General features: G+C 40.7%; 1 protein-coding gene across 1 annotated transcript in view; it reads right to left on the bottom strand.

Moving 5' to 3' along the window:
- The window catches only part of SLC35F1 (solute carrier family 35 member F1), a 387,569-nt gene that overhangs the window by 20,712 nt on the left and 347,283 nt on the right, over window positions 1-19,574 (bottom strand). Inside the window, exons 6-7 of the mRNA XM_084623343.1 lie at window positions 17,808-17,860; window positions 13,175-13,329 (exon numbers count right to left, since the gene is read on the bottom strand). Coding sequence (XP_084479469.1) covers window positions 13,175-13,329; window positions 17,808-17,860 — 208 coding nt within the window. The remainder of the gene's footprint in view (window positions 1-13,174; window positions 13,330-17,807; window positions 17,861-19,574) is intronic.

Raw genomic sequence — 19,574 nt, 5'->3', positions numbered from 1 at the left:
CCTATCATAGGCGACTCTTTGCATGTCATTATGTTGTTGAGTCCCATAAATTCCCCCTCTCTGAATACTGTTTGACAGAGGAATTCTTTCAGTTAGCCCTGTTTGTGTGTTCCTCAAGCTGCCCGATGAAATGCCTGCCGGGGCAAATGCTCTGGCTTCATTCTTAATGCACGTCCCAGATAGTTCCATCTTCTATTCTGGATAACTTTAGTGATCCAGGGTGTTGAATTCTCTGATGAATCTCAGCATTTTTGACAAATTCCATAAAATACTGAATATTTTCCTAAGGCATTTGCTTTCAAAGGCATTTAGACATCCGTCTATACCCTTTGTGGATTTCCAACTTTCATGTCCATATAATAAGGCTGAAAAAACATTTGAGTTGAAGATTCATAGTTTGGTCTTTAAGTGACAGATTTTTTGATGACCAAATCTTGTTGGTCAGCTGCCTCTTGGCTAATTTGTGACATTATTTCCTTCTGGATAGTCCCACTGGCTTGCATGTGAATACCAAGGGGTGAGAATTGACCTACCTTTCTATCCCTTTGCCTTCTAATGTACTGTTAAATCATGCAATGTTTTTGTTGTATCTGTCTACACTTTTTCTCATGAAGTCAATGGCAATGCCAAACAGAAGAAGTGAGAGACGTCATCTTTGTTTGTCACCAGTGTCTATGTAAAACCATTCTCATGAATTGCTGTGTGAAATTTAGTTGACCTGCTTTCCAGAAATTCATGCAAATCTTTTTCTTTGATTCTATTTGCATGTATTTGCATTAGCCCAACCTCTAAAATTTCACAAATAAATCTGAAAACAAACTGAAATTGAGCAAAAAATTCTACTAAGCTTTGCCTGGTTTTGGGTGGAAACTGCTGAATTTCAAATGGCTTCCATCCAAAAACTGGCCCATGTATACTGGAAATTCAGCTCATGTTCACTGACACTTTTACACACCCCAGCCAATTCCATCTGGAAGAATTAATTACTCTGAATAGGTCAAGATCCATAGAAGTGGGATGGATCAAGAAAATGCAGATGGATAGAAGAGCAGCATGACCATGAAAAAGTCAGTATGGGCAGGCTGAGCCCAGGGGACTGAGACCAGGACCTGGCCAGACCAGGCGACGGTACCAAGATGGTCTGGTTAAAGATTGAATGTAGGGAGAGCTGTTGAAAGGAGACCAGCCGAGGGTACCAAGGTGGGCCCCAGTTGGGGTGTTGAAGAAGGTATTGCTTCCGGGAAGAGGCCTTAGGGCTACGGCCCCATACCAAGGCCAGGAAAAGATTGTATACCCCAGAAGGCGGGGAACAGCATATGTGGCTTGGCTGGAGGGCTGAGTCACTGAAGACCCACCAAGAGAACCATCAACTGGTGGGTGCCCGCAAGAGACAGGTGCCACCCCACTGAAAGAACTAAAATCAAAAACAGGCTCACACCCAACCAATCAAAAGGGGGCTGTCCAGGAAAGGTGGGTGCCACCCTGAAAAAATACTGTGATTGCAGGCATATCAGTCAGAGAAAGGGGGTGTCCATGAGAGGTGAGTGCCGACCCCATTACAAGGACAAACTATGAAGTAGGCAATGTCAGTCCTTTTTCCATTTTCCAGGAAATACTGCAACAGATGAGCTGCATTTTGAAAACTGAAGTGACGGGTCAAGTAGAAAGTGGAGGAGAGCAGCTCATAGTTTCTACTGAATGTGAAAGTGCAGCTATTAGCTGGCATCATAGAATCACAGGACTGGAAGAGACCTCGAGAGGTCATCTACTCCAGTCTCGTGGCAGGACTAAGTATTATCTAGACCATGCCTGACAGGTGTTTGTCGAACCTGCTCTTAAAAAGGAGGATTTGCTGCAGGGATTGGTTATCCCTGAAGAACGTCTGGATTTCCCCATGGAAATCTGTCTGGGTGTTAATACAGCTTGGATTCTTGGGTTTCTGAGTCTTCTGTGAAGCTGAAAGGGACATAGCCACATGGTGCTAGGGGAGAAATGGGCAGTGGATCTGTGTGGAGGTTCAGTCAGCTTTGCTGATAGCTTCTATTTCAGTGGAGTTGAGGAGTCCTTTCTTGGCGGATCTTAAGGTCTGCAGGGTGAGGGGCTTTACACTTTCCCACCTCCACACCTCACCAAATCCCTTCTGCTTTAGGTGATAGTTTACAGCTAAATCTGTAAGATCTTGGAGTTTTGCTTCAGTTCTGTCCCATTTCTCCAGGCTTCTTTCTAGGATTAGGTAATCAAATGCACAGTCAAATAGAAGTAAGGTAAGTAAGCAAGGTAAGAAGTAAGGTAACCTAACTGTGAGAACCTGTTTTATGTAGAGAAAAAATATTGGCTAAGATCCTGGGGTTCATCTTTGTATCTTTTAAATAAATTCCATAAGACAATAGGTTCTATTAGGACACTTGCAACCTTGGTTCAAAATTTCATCTGGAAATCAGTACCTCTTGGACTAAAAGGACACGATTTTGGCAATGTACCTTCCTTCCCAGAAGATAATTGTTTTGAGAATGTAAATCTTTCAGCTCAAGTAAATCTGAGCAAACAATTGGACAATGGACAACACAGCTAATTTAGATTTTTTTCCTCTTCCCAAATTGTCCATGAACAGACTGATTTTTTACATTTGTTTGCTACTTGTACCTCTTCAATTCATTTTCATTGCAAATATTCTTTTGAAGTAGTCAGTATCTGCAATGTGATATTTGAGATGTCTGACTGGTCAGATAAGTCACATGCTATTGCTTCTTTACCCTGACTGGATAGATTCACCTTCAAACTATTTCTGCTTCAACCTAAAATTAATGTTGTTTCACCACAAATTTCATTTTTGATTAAATGAATTTCAGTTAATTCAAAATTGCTGTGAATATCTATATGAACAAAACTGCACTTGAACAAATGATCATGAAAAGTGTTTATTTTAAAAGGAGTGCAAATGTATTTAAGTTGAACTATTCACTATTCTCCCATCTTTCAGATCATCCACAGTCTTGCTTAAAAATTAAGATGACTAAATTACACAAGTTGGACTCACCAAATAGCACTTCAGCATCTCTGATGCTATTATATTCTCTACAGTACCCTTTTGGGATAAACATAGTTAAAGCATTCCTTCTAGTGATAGGGATATGCAGTTCAACACGCACACACACACACATACACACACACACTCTACTTCAACAAGGCAGTAATACCTCTGCAGGGTGTAGGACCGGGATATAATAAGGTTTTGTGTCCATTTTTAACATACCGGAGAAGCAGCATCTTTCTCTCTTTCAGAGGACAGCAGGTTAAAAAAAGCTACTCTGGCCAATGATCTACTGATGCTCAAAAGTAAGGCCCATAGTAGAGACATCACTACAATTTGATATACAACTTTGGAGTATTAAAGTACAGAACACTGCTGTCATCCTTAGTCTTTATCAATCATATACTCAACCTAGAATAATAAGAGGTCTAAATCATGGAGTCAATATACCATTAATCTTGTAACAGAAAAAAGGCATATGTAGCACCCTGACCAGGAAGTAGATGCAATCAAAGGCTTGCTGTTGAGTTACACTAATTGTGAACAGTCTTTTTAAAACTAAAATCCAAAAATCCAAATTGAAACAATTCATTAAAACATTATTTTAGCCTATGGCAATTGATGTTTATGAAGTAACAGCATCTGAAAAAGTGATTTATTGGAACTGAAACCTCCATATTACCTTCTGCGTTAACAGTTGCAGCCTATTATGCAGTACATTTTGATGGCCAGAATATGGCAGTTATAAATTATTTCACAATTCATTGGTTTATGATTTATGAATAATACATTTAAATACACGATAGCATGCAAAAGAAGGAGCAGTCCCTTGATAATACAAGTTTCTCAGAGAACTAGCATCTCAGTGCAAAGTTGCGAACAATCTACGGTCAGACTATGAAACGTCTTGTTAGGGAGCATGTTATTTTCCATTTTGCGCCCTCCCCTGAAGTTCACTTTAGAATTTTATACTATGAGTTAGTGCTCTATAGAGTTATACTAGAGGATAATCTGGTATGGTACTACCAAAACTAGCTCCTGTGTCCTTCCAATGAAGAGAGACCGAAGAATGACCAGGGGCTCTCATTCAACTAAAAACACCTCTATCTCTTTTGAATTGCAGCCCAGTTTTTCAAGCTTGGAAGTCTGATTTTTCTCTAGACTTGGTCTCTAATTGATTAAAAAAATTTTCAGGCATTGATTTGGAACTCTGTCTGCTCAGATGGAAGGCACATAAACAGCACAATTTCACCGGGTTGCTTAATAGTAACTGCATTATTGAGGGTGAGTTACAGTAAGTGGGATTTCATAGTTTGGAAGAGAAAGTAAAAGTAATATAAACTATCAGGTTGCTATATATCGTCAATAGCTTGAATCACTAATAATGATATTTGTCATTAGCATAATTATTATGAAACATTTGTAGTGGTAGTGCCCAGAGGCCCTTATCAGGATAGGGGCCCCATTGTTTTAGATTCTGTTCAAGCTCATAGATAGACATAGTCCCTAGCTCAAAGAGCTTGTAGTATAAACTTATCCATAGAGAAAATATCCTGAAATACAGGTTCTTGACATTTGAAAAATTGGTGGATAACTGTAAACAAATGTTTGGAGTTATAATAATTTGGCTGCGATAGAAAAGGAATTGTGAAAGCTTGCCTGTTGTCAGTAGTAACATCTGACCCACACACCTGTATTCATTTATAATCCCATTTCTTGTCACTGCTGCCCCTTATCCCTTGCACTATCTGCTTAGCCTTCCCTGACTCTCACTCAGCCTAGAATAATGGACCAGAGGCAGAGCACCTGTCAGATCTTGAAATTTAGTGCTCAATCCATTGGCAATTGAAGGGAAAGGAAAGTCTCCCACTGACTTAAATCAGCCTTCGTCCAGGCCCTTAGTGCGGCAGAGGAGAAAGCAACTTGTCGATTGGTTCAAACCTTTTCTCCTACTCTGGTTTACAAAAAACAAAAACAAAAAAACCCACCCCAAAAAGCAACACCTTTTTCTGAAGCTGTTTGGTCACTCTCCGATGTTTAGGACATTCTTTCAAATGATCAATTTGACTGACTATTGCTAGGGGAAAAATAGACAATATAACCATCTTTTGTGAACAGAAGAAAAAGGGCTGTTTGAACTCTTTGTTGTAAAGTACTTCGAGGTTTCTTATTGAAAAAGTGAAGGCTGAAGAATTTCAGTGTTTTTAACCATGCTAGCGCCTAACTGCTTCATTTATATTCTTCATATGTAAAAATGGAGCATATGTGGGGGGTCATAAGGCAGCCTTCTCTATAGTCCTTAAGTTATCAAGTACTTTTAGATTTCCTTCTCAAGTATCAGATTTTACCAATTTAGTATGTGACCCCAAAGTCCATTGAAGTTGACTGAAAGACTCTTATTGACTTCATGGGCCTTGGCTCAGACATTTAGAGACTTTTTTTTTAACTGAAGCGCCTAATTCTTTTGCTGCAATTCTAGAGGGTTTGGGGTTTTTTTTTTGAATAGCTTCTTACTCGGGGCCAGATTGCTCAGTTAAGCCAATGTCTATCCAGAGCTCATTGGGGTTACTTTGGATTGACACTGGCATAAATGAGATCAGAATCTAGCACTCTGTTTGTACTTTTTTATCATGTTAGAAAAATAGCTTTTTATTGTGTTAGGTTCCTTGAACTCTCTATGAAATACCCGTCCACAGTGTTCAACAGAGAAACTCTGATATTAGAGCTAATATAAATTATGTCCTCTTCTGAACCTATAACACTTACAACGCTCTAGTACTAAAAGGGTTTTGAATGTCAAATGTTTATTTGTGCATTCTTGATTCCTTTGTAATCCCTATTTGATTAGCTTTTACAGCAGGATTTGTGACTTTTTTGGTTATCCATGTAATAGCCAAATTGTCCCGATTCATAAATTGTTGCTATGTCCAGAATATCTGAATTTTCAAGGCTAAATCTTGGATAAAACAGAATTTGCCAATTCAGAATATAATTTATTGTGGTTGGCTTGCTAGGTAAAGATATAATATAGTGTGACTGGGCCTGCTGATGCAGAACATAATCAGCATGCATGGTCTAGCTAGTGGAAAATGTAAAATAAACTGCTTAGATTATTTAGTGAGAATACAATTTACTTAAAATAACTAAAGTACAACATATGGCTTGAAAATGAAGAGCATGAAATTTTAAAAGCTGACATTAACATTAAATTAAGGCTGAGACAAAAAAAACCAAACTATAAAAAAGCCAAACAAAAAACCAGGAGAAATAATAAACCCAGGGATATCATGTATTAATTTCCTGGCATTGATGGTATTGGTGCATCAGTGACAGCTAGAGAATACTGTATTCTACAGTTGGGAAATTAATGGTTTGATGGAAATAGCCTTTGTCTAATAAAACTGATTTAATCCTTTGAGGAGATTACTAATTTTGTTGATAAAGGTAACTGTTAATCAAGGGTAAGCAAACAATGGCCCGCAGGCTACATCCAGCCTGCAAGCTTTGAAGAGGTTTTAAGCCGCCTGTGAGCTCCCGCTGGGGAGTGGAATCTGGGGCTTGCCCTGCTCCGGGAACTTCAACAGGGGCTCAGGGTTGGGGAGCCACACCAAGCGGCTCCTGGAAGCTGCCGCATGGCCCCACTCTGGCACTCCAGCCTGTGCGCAGGGTCGGGGGCTGCATCACATGGCTCCCGGAAGCAGTTGGATGTCCCCGCTCTGGCGCTCCAGCTGGGGCGCAGGGCCGGGGGGCGCACCATGCGGCTCCCAGAAGCGGCATGACCCCCCTCTGGCTCATACTCACTCCAATGCCCCCTGCAGCGCTCCCATGGGAGCTGCAGGGGTGGTGCCTGTGGACGGGGCAATGTGCACAGCCAGCTGGCCACGCCGCCGTGTAGGAGCCAGAGAAGGGACATGCCACTGTTCAACATTTTCTTCAGTGATCTGGAAGTAAATATAAAATCACTGATGATAAAATTTGCAGATGACGCAAAGACTAGTGGTGTGGTAAATAATTATAAGAACAGGGCAGTCACATACAGCGATCCAGATTGCTTGGTAATCTAAGCCTATTCAAACAAAACACATTTTAATACAGCCAAACGCAGTTATACATCTATGAACATGAAATGCAGGCCATACCTACCAAATTGGGGACTGTATCCTGGAAAGCAATGATTCTGAAAAGGATTTAGGGGTTATAGTGTACAAACAACTCTCAACTTGAGCTCCCAACGTGATGCTGTAGAAAAAGGGCTAATGCGATTCTTGGATGTATATACAAAGGAATGGTGAGGAGGAGTATGGAGGTGCTTTTACCTCTATGTGGCACTGGTGGGATGGATACTGGATTATTCTGTACAGTTCTGGTGTCCACCTTTCAGAAAGGATGTTGAAACATTGGACAAAGCACAGAAAAGAGTCACAAAAATGATTCAAGGGCTAAAGAAAATGCCTTACAGTGAGTGACTCAAAGAGCTCAATCCGTTTATTTTATCAAAAAGAAGATTGAGAGGTAACTTGATTACAGCATGTAAGTAAGTACTGTCATGGGGAGGAAATACTGGGTGCTATAGGGTTCTTTAATCTAGCAGAGAAAGGCATAATGAGACCCAATTGCTGGAAGCTGAAGCCAGACAAATTCAAATTGGAAGAAAGGCACAATTTTTTTAACAGTGAGGTTGATAAACCACAGGAACAAACTACTGAGGGAAGTGATATAATCGCCATCTCTTGATCTTCTTAAATCAAGACTGGATGCCTTTCTATATATATAGGAGGTCCATTATAGCCTTTAACTCTTTGAATCTCTTAAATTATACTTTCCAGGGTCATGTGACTAAGGCTACCTTGATGTCCTTATTTCAGTCCATAGTATGCCTAGGCATTGCAATACCGATATGGTATAAAAATATCTTGCATTTATTTAGCATCTTCCATTCTGGCTGATCTCAAAGCACTTTCCAAATCTTGGATATGGGAAACATCTCCAAAACAGAGCTAGCTTAGTGTGGAGGGTGAAAGCTTTTTAAGAGACTACAGCAATATGACACAACAGCTTAGGGCAGGAGATGAAGAACTGAAACTGCAAGATGAAGGCAAAATGTAATGCAAAGTAAATAACATCCCCTCTACTGGTGCTTCACACTAACGGGCTACCTGTGCTGCAGGACTTTGATAAAATGCATGTGACTCTGAGGGGCATAGCTCACTCTATTGTTGCCTTCACTGTTTGATGTCCGTACATTTTCTTTTATATAGTTTAAAAAAAATTAAAATTCCTTATATATAAATTGTAGTTAGTCTGAAATATAGCAGCAACCTTGACACTATAATGAAACTAAGGGACAGAATGTGGCTGGCCCTGCACAAGTGTGAATGGCAGGAGAGAGGGCAAGAACTTACTCTCCCGTTACACACTTGCATAGGGGACAGACATAATCCCAGTGTGAATTGCAAGAACAGGGGAAGTATTAGCTTCCCAGACATTTCCACACAGGAAGAGACAAGTAACTTGGAATGAAAATGAAGGCTCTACTATAAGACCAGAGACCTGATTCTCTCTCTTCTCTGTTCCCATCTTTGATCCAAGTAACTTCCATTAAAGTACTGTATGTGGAAATTACTCATATCTAAGGCCATGTTTTAGTCATGGGTATTTTTAGTAAAAGTCATGGACAGGTCACAGGCAATAAACAAAAACTCATGGCCCATGACCTGTTCATGACTTGTACTATATACTCCTGACTAAATCTTGGGGAGTGGGGCGGCCTGGAGGTGCCATGGATGCTGGGAGGGAGACCCAGGGGGGTGTTGCAGGACCCCTGCTGGTGCTGTGGGGAGTGGGTGGTGGTGCACGGCCTGGGACCCATGCTGGTGCTGGGGTGGGGCGGGGTTTGGCAGGGCTGGCAGGCTCCCTACCAGGCTCCACGCCTCCCCAGAAGCAGCGACATCCCTCAGGGGAACCACGGTCAATGGGAGCTGTGGGGGCAGTGCTTGCAGGCAGAGGCAGCGCACAGAACCCCGTGGCCGCACCTCCCCCTAGGAGCTGAGGGATACCTCTGCTTCTGGGGAGCCCTACCCACAAGGTAAGCACCACCCAGAGCCCTCATCCCCTCCCATGCCCCAACCCCCATCCCCCCATCCAAACTCCTGTTGCTGCTGGGGAGGGGGAGCAGTGGCCCGAGACTGCCCAGCAGCAGCTGGTGCAGCTGGCCACTGAAGAAGTCATGGAGGTCACTGAAAGTCACGGAATCCATAACTTCCATGACCTCCGTGACAAACTTGCAGCCTTGCTCATATCCAGTGGGAATGGGACAAGGTGACAAGGTCCTGTTTTGATATGGTGTGGTTGAAGGGGAGGTGCAGCCAAGCCTGCCCTCTACTGGAAGTTTCAGCTTGGGACCTGAAAAGGAAGCAGGCACCCACTCCAAGCATCAAGCCTTCTCTGCTTCCTGACTCAGGCCACTTAGTTCCACTGCTTCCCTCTCTTCCTTGGGGTGTATGTATGTTACCCAGTCTTTGTGGCTCTTTATATCTGGTCCTCCAGTCAAATGAAGCCACCCATACTTGGGGTACCATCCCACAATACAACTGTCCACTTAGGCCAGACTGATCTGTTCACTCACTGCAAGAGGTAAAGTAATCCAGGGTCATGTAACAAAAAAATCAAAAGAAATGAAGTCCAAACAAACTGCCTCCTCAGTCTCCCACCATGGGGACTCCTCAGACTGGAAGGAGAGAGGCAGGCTGTTTCCCTGCGCACCCCCAAGTTGCTACCTCTTCCTGCTTAAGTATGTACTCTGATGTGCAGGCTGAGTAAAATCCACAGGTTATAATAGGACCTCTGCCTGGCTCTGTTTGGTGGGAATTAAGCCTTTCCCTGGCTGTGTTAGCATGGAATTTACCCACCACATCTCAGCCCATATAGCACTCATTTTCCCTGCCACCACCAATGTATTTCACAGAAGCTAAAAAACAAGAGAGAGAGACCTAGAGAGAGATTGGGAGAATGTATGGCCTGATTCAATATGATAGAAATAGGAAAACCAAACAACTCTTTAATTCCTTGTCTTAATTCTGTTTTAGGATCCTGATGGACCTTATATTTCAAGCAGGGAGATGGCTAGATCACTCTTGACAGACAGGTCAAAGGGTTGCACCTGGGCCAGAAGAGTCAGAAGACAGGGGGATAAATGCAATGAAAATTTATGCTGTGCTTAAGATGTTAATTCAGTAAGGAGAATTATGCAGCTACTTGACAGGGCATTGATAAACATCTTTCTCTCACAAGCAGAACATTTGGACTCAGTTACTGATTTAAAAAAAAAAAAGACTTCCAGAGCATTTAGTTGGCAGAATTCGAATAGTTTGATTTGTTTTTTAAAAAAGAACTGCAATTTGCATACTCAGAAATCTATCTCAAGTTGCAAGCCACAAGTAATTATATTTTATTAATATATAAAAGTCACTTCTTACATCATTAATCCTCCATTAGAGTTGAGTTTGAGATACATGCTATATTTTTTGTTTACTACAGACTAACATTTGGGGACTGGCCAATATAATACACTAGCATATGGAGTGCATATAATACCTATAGATGTTGGTTTATTTATAAGCATACTGTCCTGTATATCAAGATAGCATGAGTCCTTGTTGTAAGAAGATAAAATATTAACAAATCAAAACACTTCAAATATAATCTCTTCTTCACTTTGGTTTCTGAGGCTGTAAGCCCAGTAAAACTCATTTCCTGTATTTTCCATGGATTTTCATAGATTTACTGCTGTAGGTGCAATAAAGCTGTCAGGTGATAAAAGTAGTGGCACAGGGAAAAATCATAACTGTTTCTTGAAAGCCTCATAAAATTATATTCTGTAAGGGGCACTAAACCACTCAGATGATTCTAATTTAGCATAAAGCCATTTGCTGTGAAGTGGGGCTTCACCCATTGGTCAGCACAGCAATAAAAAGAAAGTACCGTGCATCAGAAGAAGAGGTACAGATGGACTGGGAACAGAACAGCTTTTCCGAAACTAGAAAACATGCACTCCTAGAAGGGGAATTAATTTAGGTCATTTAATGCATATGTATTAGACTTCATTATTTCATGCAGGGAGCCCGCTTTACAGCTCTCCTTCATATAAAAATCATACCTGATAGTAAACCAGAGAAAAAGACCAGAATAAGGATCAGAACAAGAGAAATTAATTTGACATGTAAAAAATGTTCAGACAGCTAGAGCTGGAATTTTAATTCAGCTCTTTTACCAGTCCCTTTTCCTCTTTTTAAATTTTCCTCCCCAGTGATCATGAAGATTGTGAAAGGAGACAGATTGGCAGCACTGAGATTGGTACTGCATTGGTGTAGAGGCAGGGCAAACTTCTCCACACTTTCCAATAGGGCTTCCAACTGGAGGGATTATTTTACTATTGTTATTAATTATATCTCTCCTGCTAGCAATCACCATCTCTGAGTGGAGACCAAGGCCCCATTGTGCTAGGCACTGCACACATGCATATAACAGAAAATGCATGCCCCCAAGAGCTTATGAATGTGGGTCATTCTTCATGATAATTCAGTCCTCAAAATCTGGGCTGGGACTGCTGGCAACGATATCAATTGATTATTTTTTTTAAACTTTATTTTATAGAAATGAAACAAAAATGGAACCATTTATCCATCCCCTGCACTTTAGGGTTCAGGTAAAACTGGATCAAGATCCAGCACCAGGGTTTGTTTTGCAAAACCAAAATCACACATCTTTTTGTCCATCTCTATCTGGAACAAACATGGGCCAAAACTAAAATCACATATCCAATTCTTGCTACCCTGCGGAATTATAAGCATTTGGACAAAATGGGACCTGGATCTGATTCTCCTGTTGTGGAATATGGGTGGCTTTGCTAAGGCAAAATGACCAATGACATTGTGAAAGCAAATCCAACCTGGGTTTGTCCATCTCTGTTTTTTGTGATGTGGCTACTTGTCCTCAAGAAACTGGACTGACACAACTAAGCACATTTCACTATATGACTCCAAGCAGCCATCAGATAGGAGCACTTTTCAGTCACTAGTGATTTGAACTGGTGATCTAGAAGTAAGGGACTCCATATCCCTTATCAGTCCTGTGGTCCAGCAAGCGCCCTCTACAGTGTGTTTTTAATTTAGTTTTGGATTCCATATGCATCTTTATTTGGTATCTGCAATGCCCTTGAAGAGTCATTAGCATGAAATAATAGGCAAATAAGAAATTTTGTTCTTGGGTTGGGCCCTGAAGTTTTGCATGTGGACATTTCCTCGCCATTCATATACATTAAACCCTTACTCTGGATTGTTTGCCAGGCCAGCATCATCAGGCTTTCATTTTCCTCCACTAGTTTCCAGGTCACCATTTTCCCCATTAAGTCACCTCCCTTTTCGGAATAAATCATGGCTACATAGCAATCGCCTCCAAGAGCATAATGCCATTTTTAAGATGGCCACCCAGGGAGGCTTGTGAATAGTGTGACATAATCCCTTGCAACTGGAGGCCTAGAGTGTGGCCTTTGCCATGTTCTAAATATCAGATGGCTTGAGAGCTAGAGGTTTGACTTTATCATAAGTCTCCTTCACATTCTGATACACTAACAGCCAAGCCATTGGGACAGCTGACAAAAAGGACATTTTTGCAGCTATGTTTTGGACAGCTAAGAGACATCATGCAAAAATAATTCATCAGTTAAAACTATTTCAGATACAGTATGAAACACAAAACAAGATCATCACCTTGCAAAAATATGTTAAGGGATCTGTTAATGGTTTATAAAGTGACTTTCCCCTCACACACCACTTTGGCTCTGGTCAAGGATGGGGGTGAGGGATTAAGTAGGCATGGAGACTGAATTAGCTTCTCCCTCAGAGAGGTAATTTCAGAACAAAGGAGAAGCACACAAAAAGTGGTTTACATTGGGGGAAAGGAGAGTACTGGGAAGACTGCACTTTTAGTAAGTAATAACAGATACATCAAATGTTCTCCACTTCACTGCATAGACCCATCAAAAAAACAGCAGTTCTCGCTGTGGTCCTTAGACTGATTCATTTCTCTGCACCGACACTACTTCAGAGAGAGTCATCATTCAAATACATAATCTATTCAATTTACCTTGTAGTTAAAGAGGAATAATCCACAGAATAGGCTGTACAGGTCGGCTGTGAGCAGGGAGAGGTTGACTGCAGTAGCACTGGTTTTCTTAATGACCACTGGCATGAAGCTGTAGAGGCCAAACATACAGGCACTAAAGCCGACATACAGCAACCCTGGGGGAAGAGGAACAAGATAAAATGATCTACCACAGTCTATCCAAAGGTTCAATATTGCCTAAATTTGTGTGGTGAGAAAGAAGAAAGCCACACTGTTTAAAAAAGAATTAAGAATATTTTTTCAAAGAACATTTATTTAAATTATTAACCTGTGTATATATTTATAGACATACTTGGAGCATTAATATAAATATGTACTATACCAGTGGAAATGTAAAATCCTCTAATAAATCATGCAATCGCTACGAATGTCTAAATCACACAGGACCAGATCCCCAGCTGATGTAAGCTGTTACAGCTCCATTGAAGTCAGTGAGCTACATCAATTTAAGTCAACTGAGAATATGACTGATTAAATATGAGAAATGTGTACCAAAACCTGTGTACTAACAACTGTTTTGCAGATATCTTGCCTGGTGTGGTATAAATAGCGTAAGTCATCATGGCAGACTACAGGTTTTTCATTCATTAGGACAATCACACAATCAATAGAACTTGGTGTCTAATTCATAATGAATTATTTATTGAACAAATTACACCTGTTCTTCTGTTTTTGAATTGTCTGTGAGCTCATCACAATTTATTCAAATGTGCTGGATATTCAAAATTATTCAAATAATACATTCTGTGAATAATTTTTGGCCTATAGCTTGTTTGACAGGGGTTTGCTGTGAATATTCTAAATTAGAAATTCATGCTGTTTTGATTGGGCACATAGTTCGTATGTTGCCCGCTGGATGCCCATGTTTTTGTGCCCTGACTGGATGAATGCAATTCTTCAGTGCTGCTACACCTTGACATCAGATGCTATGGTTGGATAGCCCATCTGGGTTGTTGTCAGGCAGTCTGCATTGAGACACTGAAGTTTCTCCATGACATTTAGAGCACCAGTCACTCAAGCAGGTTTTCATCAAAACTCTCTTCACTCATTCAGAAGATCACCAGGTGTCTGTGTGTGGCTGGCTTCATTTTTACATAAGAGAATATTTCCATCCCCTCTTAGACATGTTAAGCAGCTATGCTGTGTGTCTTGCAGATGCCACTGCCATTGAGCAAGAAGCAAGCAAACTACCCATCCCAGTGCAGATATTGCCTTTTCAACATTTTGGACCAGTCCAATAACACAAAGTGTTTTGTAGTTCCCATGAGAATAGCTTTACTATTAAAATAGTATCTTCTATTAATTGTGAATTCCTCTTAATGGGAAATGAAACTGTGTTTTGGGGCATCCCCCAAACTGGACCTAATCCTCTAAGGTGCTGAACATGCTCAGTTCCCACTGAATTCAACAGGAGTTGAGAGCATTCAGGATTAGACCCATAAAATGGATTATACTGCACTTGCAGATAAAGAACTGTCCAATGGACAGGGCACTGGGCTGCGAATAAAGAGACCTGCAGTCTGCTCCTGGCTCTGCCACTGATCTTTCATGTGACCTTGGGCAAATCCCTGTACAACTCTGTGCCTCTATTTACTCTCCCATCCTTCATCTGTCTTTTTAAATTGCATGCTTTTCAGGACAAGGACAGTCTCCTACTATGTGTCTGTACAGTTTGTAACACAGTGGGACATTTAGGCACTGATGTAATATAAATAATACATTCTATTAAAAAAGTAATTTCACTTAAAAAAACATCTGAAGCCCTACCAGGGAAGAATTCACAACAGCAATTATTTGGTGGTAAATCCCAAAGCAAGGTTTTTTTTAAAAAAACTCAACTTCTCCACTCATCTGCACTCAAGCAAATGATAATTCCACTGCTACTGGATGTTGCAATGTGTGCATGAACTAAATTTAGACTCATGCTAGCCCTTCAGAGGCACTGACTTAAAACTGCAGAAAATCTGATACCCAGAGCCTTGAAAGTACAAAATAAGGAATTAACTGATAATAACAATGGATAAAGTCCTGCTGATTTTGTATCTTTTTTTAAAAAAAGCTACCCAGCAAACAAATGCTACCATAATACTCATGGTTTGGATCTCATAGAAGCAGTTCAACAGAAGTATACCTTTGTATAAAACATATATAGTGGTCATCCTAAAATATCAGCAAATGCCCATAGTTACTACACATTGGTATCTGAGATATCACAGTTTCAATCTATACTTATAATATGAAATCACTGTTGTGAATGTTGTATGGTAGGTGGCAAGAGGCCATCTTTCATTATTTATTAGGTTGCCTGCTATGACTTTATCACTACCATTCAAAGGGCTGAAGATTTAACTGTGCTAGGCCACAGGTTTAAATCTGCTGCACAGGATAACTATTTAGGACAAGCAAGGTTGTGTCCTCCTTGATGTTGTCTTGTCAATCACTACTTGACAAACTTACAATGCTGCCAACGCACTGGAAAATTCACCAAGTACAGTAGAAGCCAGAGAAGAATTCAAAACTATACAAAGTTATCATCATTTTATCCATGTTCTTTGGCAACTCAACCACATTTCGAATTATTGCACTCACAAAACAAGTACAGCTGTACACCATTCTTGGCAGGTTGTTTTCCTCCTACTCTTACAAATTGTGACTAACTTGGGAAGACATTTTAATGGCAGTGGAGACCACCGAGTGTGACTTTATTTTAAGGGCACACTTAACTAATCCTGAATTACAACAGAACTCTTGTGTAGCTACATATGACATCCACATAACTCGGAGATGAATTCACTGTGATGATTGCTAGTATCATCAGTAACAAATTAATTCATGATCATAGGCTTCTTAACATGAAAAGTTACCAATCTCTGCTAGAGTTTTGTTAAAGATCTCAGACGAATGAAAGCAAATGAATCTACAATCTGCAGCATGGTTTGTTCCTCAGCTGATACTTTAACTGATTTGTCATTTAGTTTTCAATCTCGTGTAAAATTTCCAAGACTTGTAGTGACAATGCTTCATGACAGATGCATTGCTCTGTTAAGGTTTAGGATAATTAGAGGAAATAGTGACTAAAGCAGTAAAGAAAGGAACACACTACCATGTTACTTATCACTCCACTTCTCGGAGATTCCCTATATAACCAGCTGATTTCCATATTTCTGAGGTGATACCTTGATGCTCATTTTGAAACTAGGTTAACAAGATGCTGTTGCTGTATAATCAAAGCCTGATCTCCTGCTCAGTATTTCAACCTCTTGCACAGAATGTGGTATTGTGTGTTATCAGCATTCAACTAAATGCTTCTATTGTCACAGATGCCAACCATGATGTTTTAGGAACTAACTGTCCCTAAATGTTGATTTTTCAAAAAGGGGAAATAATTTGCTTGAGTTATCAGAACAGAATCTTAGACTCAAACTCATTTTCCAACTTGAAAAGGGAATAAGCCAGCCAGTGTGCAAAGTGAATCACTACAAGTTTCATAGTCCAGCTATGCTGGAAGGACAGGTGGCACTGGATGTGGTTTAATTAGGCCACAACTTTATTCTTAACTGTCTGGGAGTAGTTGGCAGATAAATATATAAAGTGCAGGTTGTCATATATACTTGGGGGGGTTTCCAACAGCCCTCCCCCTTACCCATCCTGGACCCCAGCAGACCTGCTGTTGGAACCTCGCCATCTCCACTCCTCGAAGGAGGGGGAGTTGGCTCCCTGCTGTGCAGTAATAAGAGCCCCGAATCCCCCATGTTTCTGCTTCTTTAACAAATACCTCCTTTAAATCCTTTACCAATCCATTTTATCTGGTCCAAATAAAAGAGGGCTTTTCCTGACTGGCATGGACCTCTATAGTACCCCTTCTCTTCTAGTCACCTGGGAGGAGGGATGGGTCAATGTTCCCACACGGACATGCTCTGCAGCATCTGTAAAAGTTGCTCCATTCCTCTCTAGCCCCTTAATGAGGTACACACCTTCCTCCAACAAGCCAAACAATGGTGCCCCCACCCCCCTCTTAATATGCAGTATGGTCATTGTGCATGATGCTACCAAAAACTTACTTGAAATATATGTCTGTTACAACTCACCAAGTTCACTTGGAGAGCAATTAACTATCTGCATGCAGAAATGCTCCCCTCAGAAAAGGTTTTATGGACCTGAGAAATCCAGTGCAGGCAATTTTCTTTTACAGTTTTTTGTTAAGTTCTGTTTTCTTTCCTTTGCACTGAGTGTAAAATGTTGGCTTTTAACAACCACTATGGTTATTTGTCTCAGTGCTGCACTGAATTTTGGAATGAGAAGCCTGTTATTGGTGAGGTCACCCTGCTACCAGAGTGATTTACTTATGACATTCACATGCTTCTTCTCTGCCTAAAGCCTAATGGTGCAGGGAATATATAATATGGCAGTGGGAGAAGTGGGGGCATAGATCAGTTTAAAAGGTTATGAGGTATGGAGTTCCAACCTTTGACAGTAGCTTGCTTGAATATAGCAAACCTTGCCTCCTTTAGCCCTCCCACACTCCTCCCTAAGAATTATTCCTCCTGTTGCTTTCTTCAGCAACAGTCTTCAATGAAGTGAATTATCTTCTTACCTATTTGCCAATCCCAGGGAACTTTTAACAACTCCTTGTGTTCCATTATTGCACTGGAAAAGAAAAGAAGGCAAAGTTTGATGGGAAGGAACAGAACTTAAATTACTTCCACTCATGCAATTCATATGGTGGACAACACAAAATGAATAGCCTTATAACAACAGACTCTGGAAACAGCTATACAGACCAAATGCAGTCGGACCTTGATAACCCACTTTGGTTTTATCCCTATATCTGTGTGTTGGAAAGATCTTTGGTGCAGTAATCAGATTTTATAGCATGTGATTTGCCCTGGTTTATCTCCAAATCTCTGGCTGTTAATCCAGAGCTGCCCCTCCTCCGCCCGCCCCCCCCACACTTTCATACCAGCTTCATACCTAAAGCTCTTGAACTTTAAGGATTGATAATGTATCTGCATGAGTTATACACTCTTCAAAGCTCCTCTGCAGTGTAGAATAAATACAATGATGAGTAAATCACAGACTTGAGGTGGCAGATTTCATAGAATGGTCTTGGGGAAAACATCCAGTGCTACAATTTGTCAAACATTAAGAGAGAAACCACGTAATCATAGCAATAAAACTCAAGAAACAAAACTAAGGGTGGGCCAAACTGAAGGAGTCCATTCAGGATTTAGTTTCAAGGTTAACTGAATTTTAAAAGCCCATTAACACGAAGACTCTTATTATTTGTGTTATTGTAGTGCATAAGAGTCCCTGCTTTGGACCAAGACCCCCTTGTGCTAGGCACAGACACAGAACAAAAAAGCGGTCCCTGCCCCAAAGAATTTATAAAGACAAAAGACAAGAGATGGATACGAATAGATGGGGGAGTATAAGGAAATAGTGAGGTGCCAATAAGGCCCCCCGTGCTCTAATGATGGGATCCTACAGGTCAGGACTCCTCCTAGCTAGTTCACCACTCAACCAGCCTTCTCTGGCCTGTGATTTGGGGATGAAACCCTGCTGTGCAGGGCTCTTATGAGTTTTTGATTCTTAAAGTGAAGATCCCCCTTTCCTCTCATGTACAGAGAGGCTTAAAATAATTCTGAAACAATTTTCAAAAAGCATAATATGCAGCTACCACTTTTCTTTATTATTATTATGAGTTTCCAGCTGCACCCACCAGGCACAAGACAAAAGGAGGCACGGTTCCTGTCCCAAAGAGCTTGCACTCCAAAAAATACAAAACAAAGAGAGAGATGCATAGGAAAGGAAAGGGGACCCACAAACAAGTGATAGAATACACTATGTATGCTTCAGAGTTTTCATGACAATACTTTTGCTTAGCTTTCTAATATATAAATATTTAAAAATATAAGAATGTCCATACTGGGTCAGACCAATTGTGCATCTAGCCCAGTGTCCTATCTTCTGACAGTGGCCAATGCCAGATTCTTCAAGAGGGAATGAACAGAATAGGGCAATATCGAGTGATCCATTCCCTGTCATCCAGTCGCAGTTTCTGGAAGTTGGAGGTTTAGGGAGAACCGCAGCATGGGTTTGTGTTTCTGACCATCTTGGCTAATTGGCATTGTTGGACTTATCTTCCATGAACTTATTTAATTATTTTGTTAACCCAATTATACTTTTGGCCTTCACAACATCCCCTGGCAACAAGTTCTACAGGATGACTGTGTGTTTGTGAAGAAGTATTTCCTTTTGTTTGTTTTAAACCTGCTGCCTATTAATTTAATTGGAAATTTAATTTTCCCTACTTCTTGTGTTACATGAACGGGTAAATAACATTCTTTCTATACTATTCATG

This window comes from Lepidochelys olivacea (genome assembly GCF_965140295.1).
Source record: "Lepidochelys olivacea isolate rLepOli2 genome assembly, chromosome: 3".
NCBI lineage: Eukaryota > Metazoa > Chordata > Testudines > Cheloniidae > Lepidochelys > Lepidochelys olivacea.
Note: the sequence above shows the minus strand (reverse complement) of the source record. Positions and strands in the feature narration are given on the sequence as shown.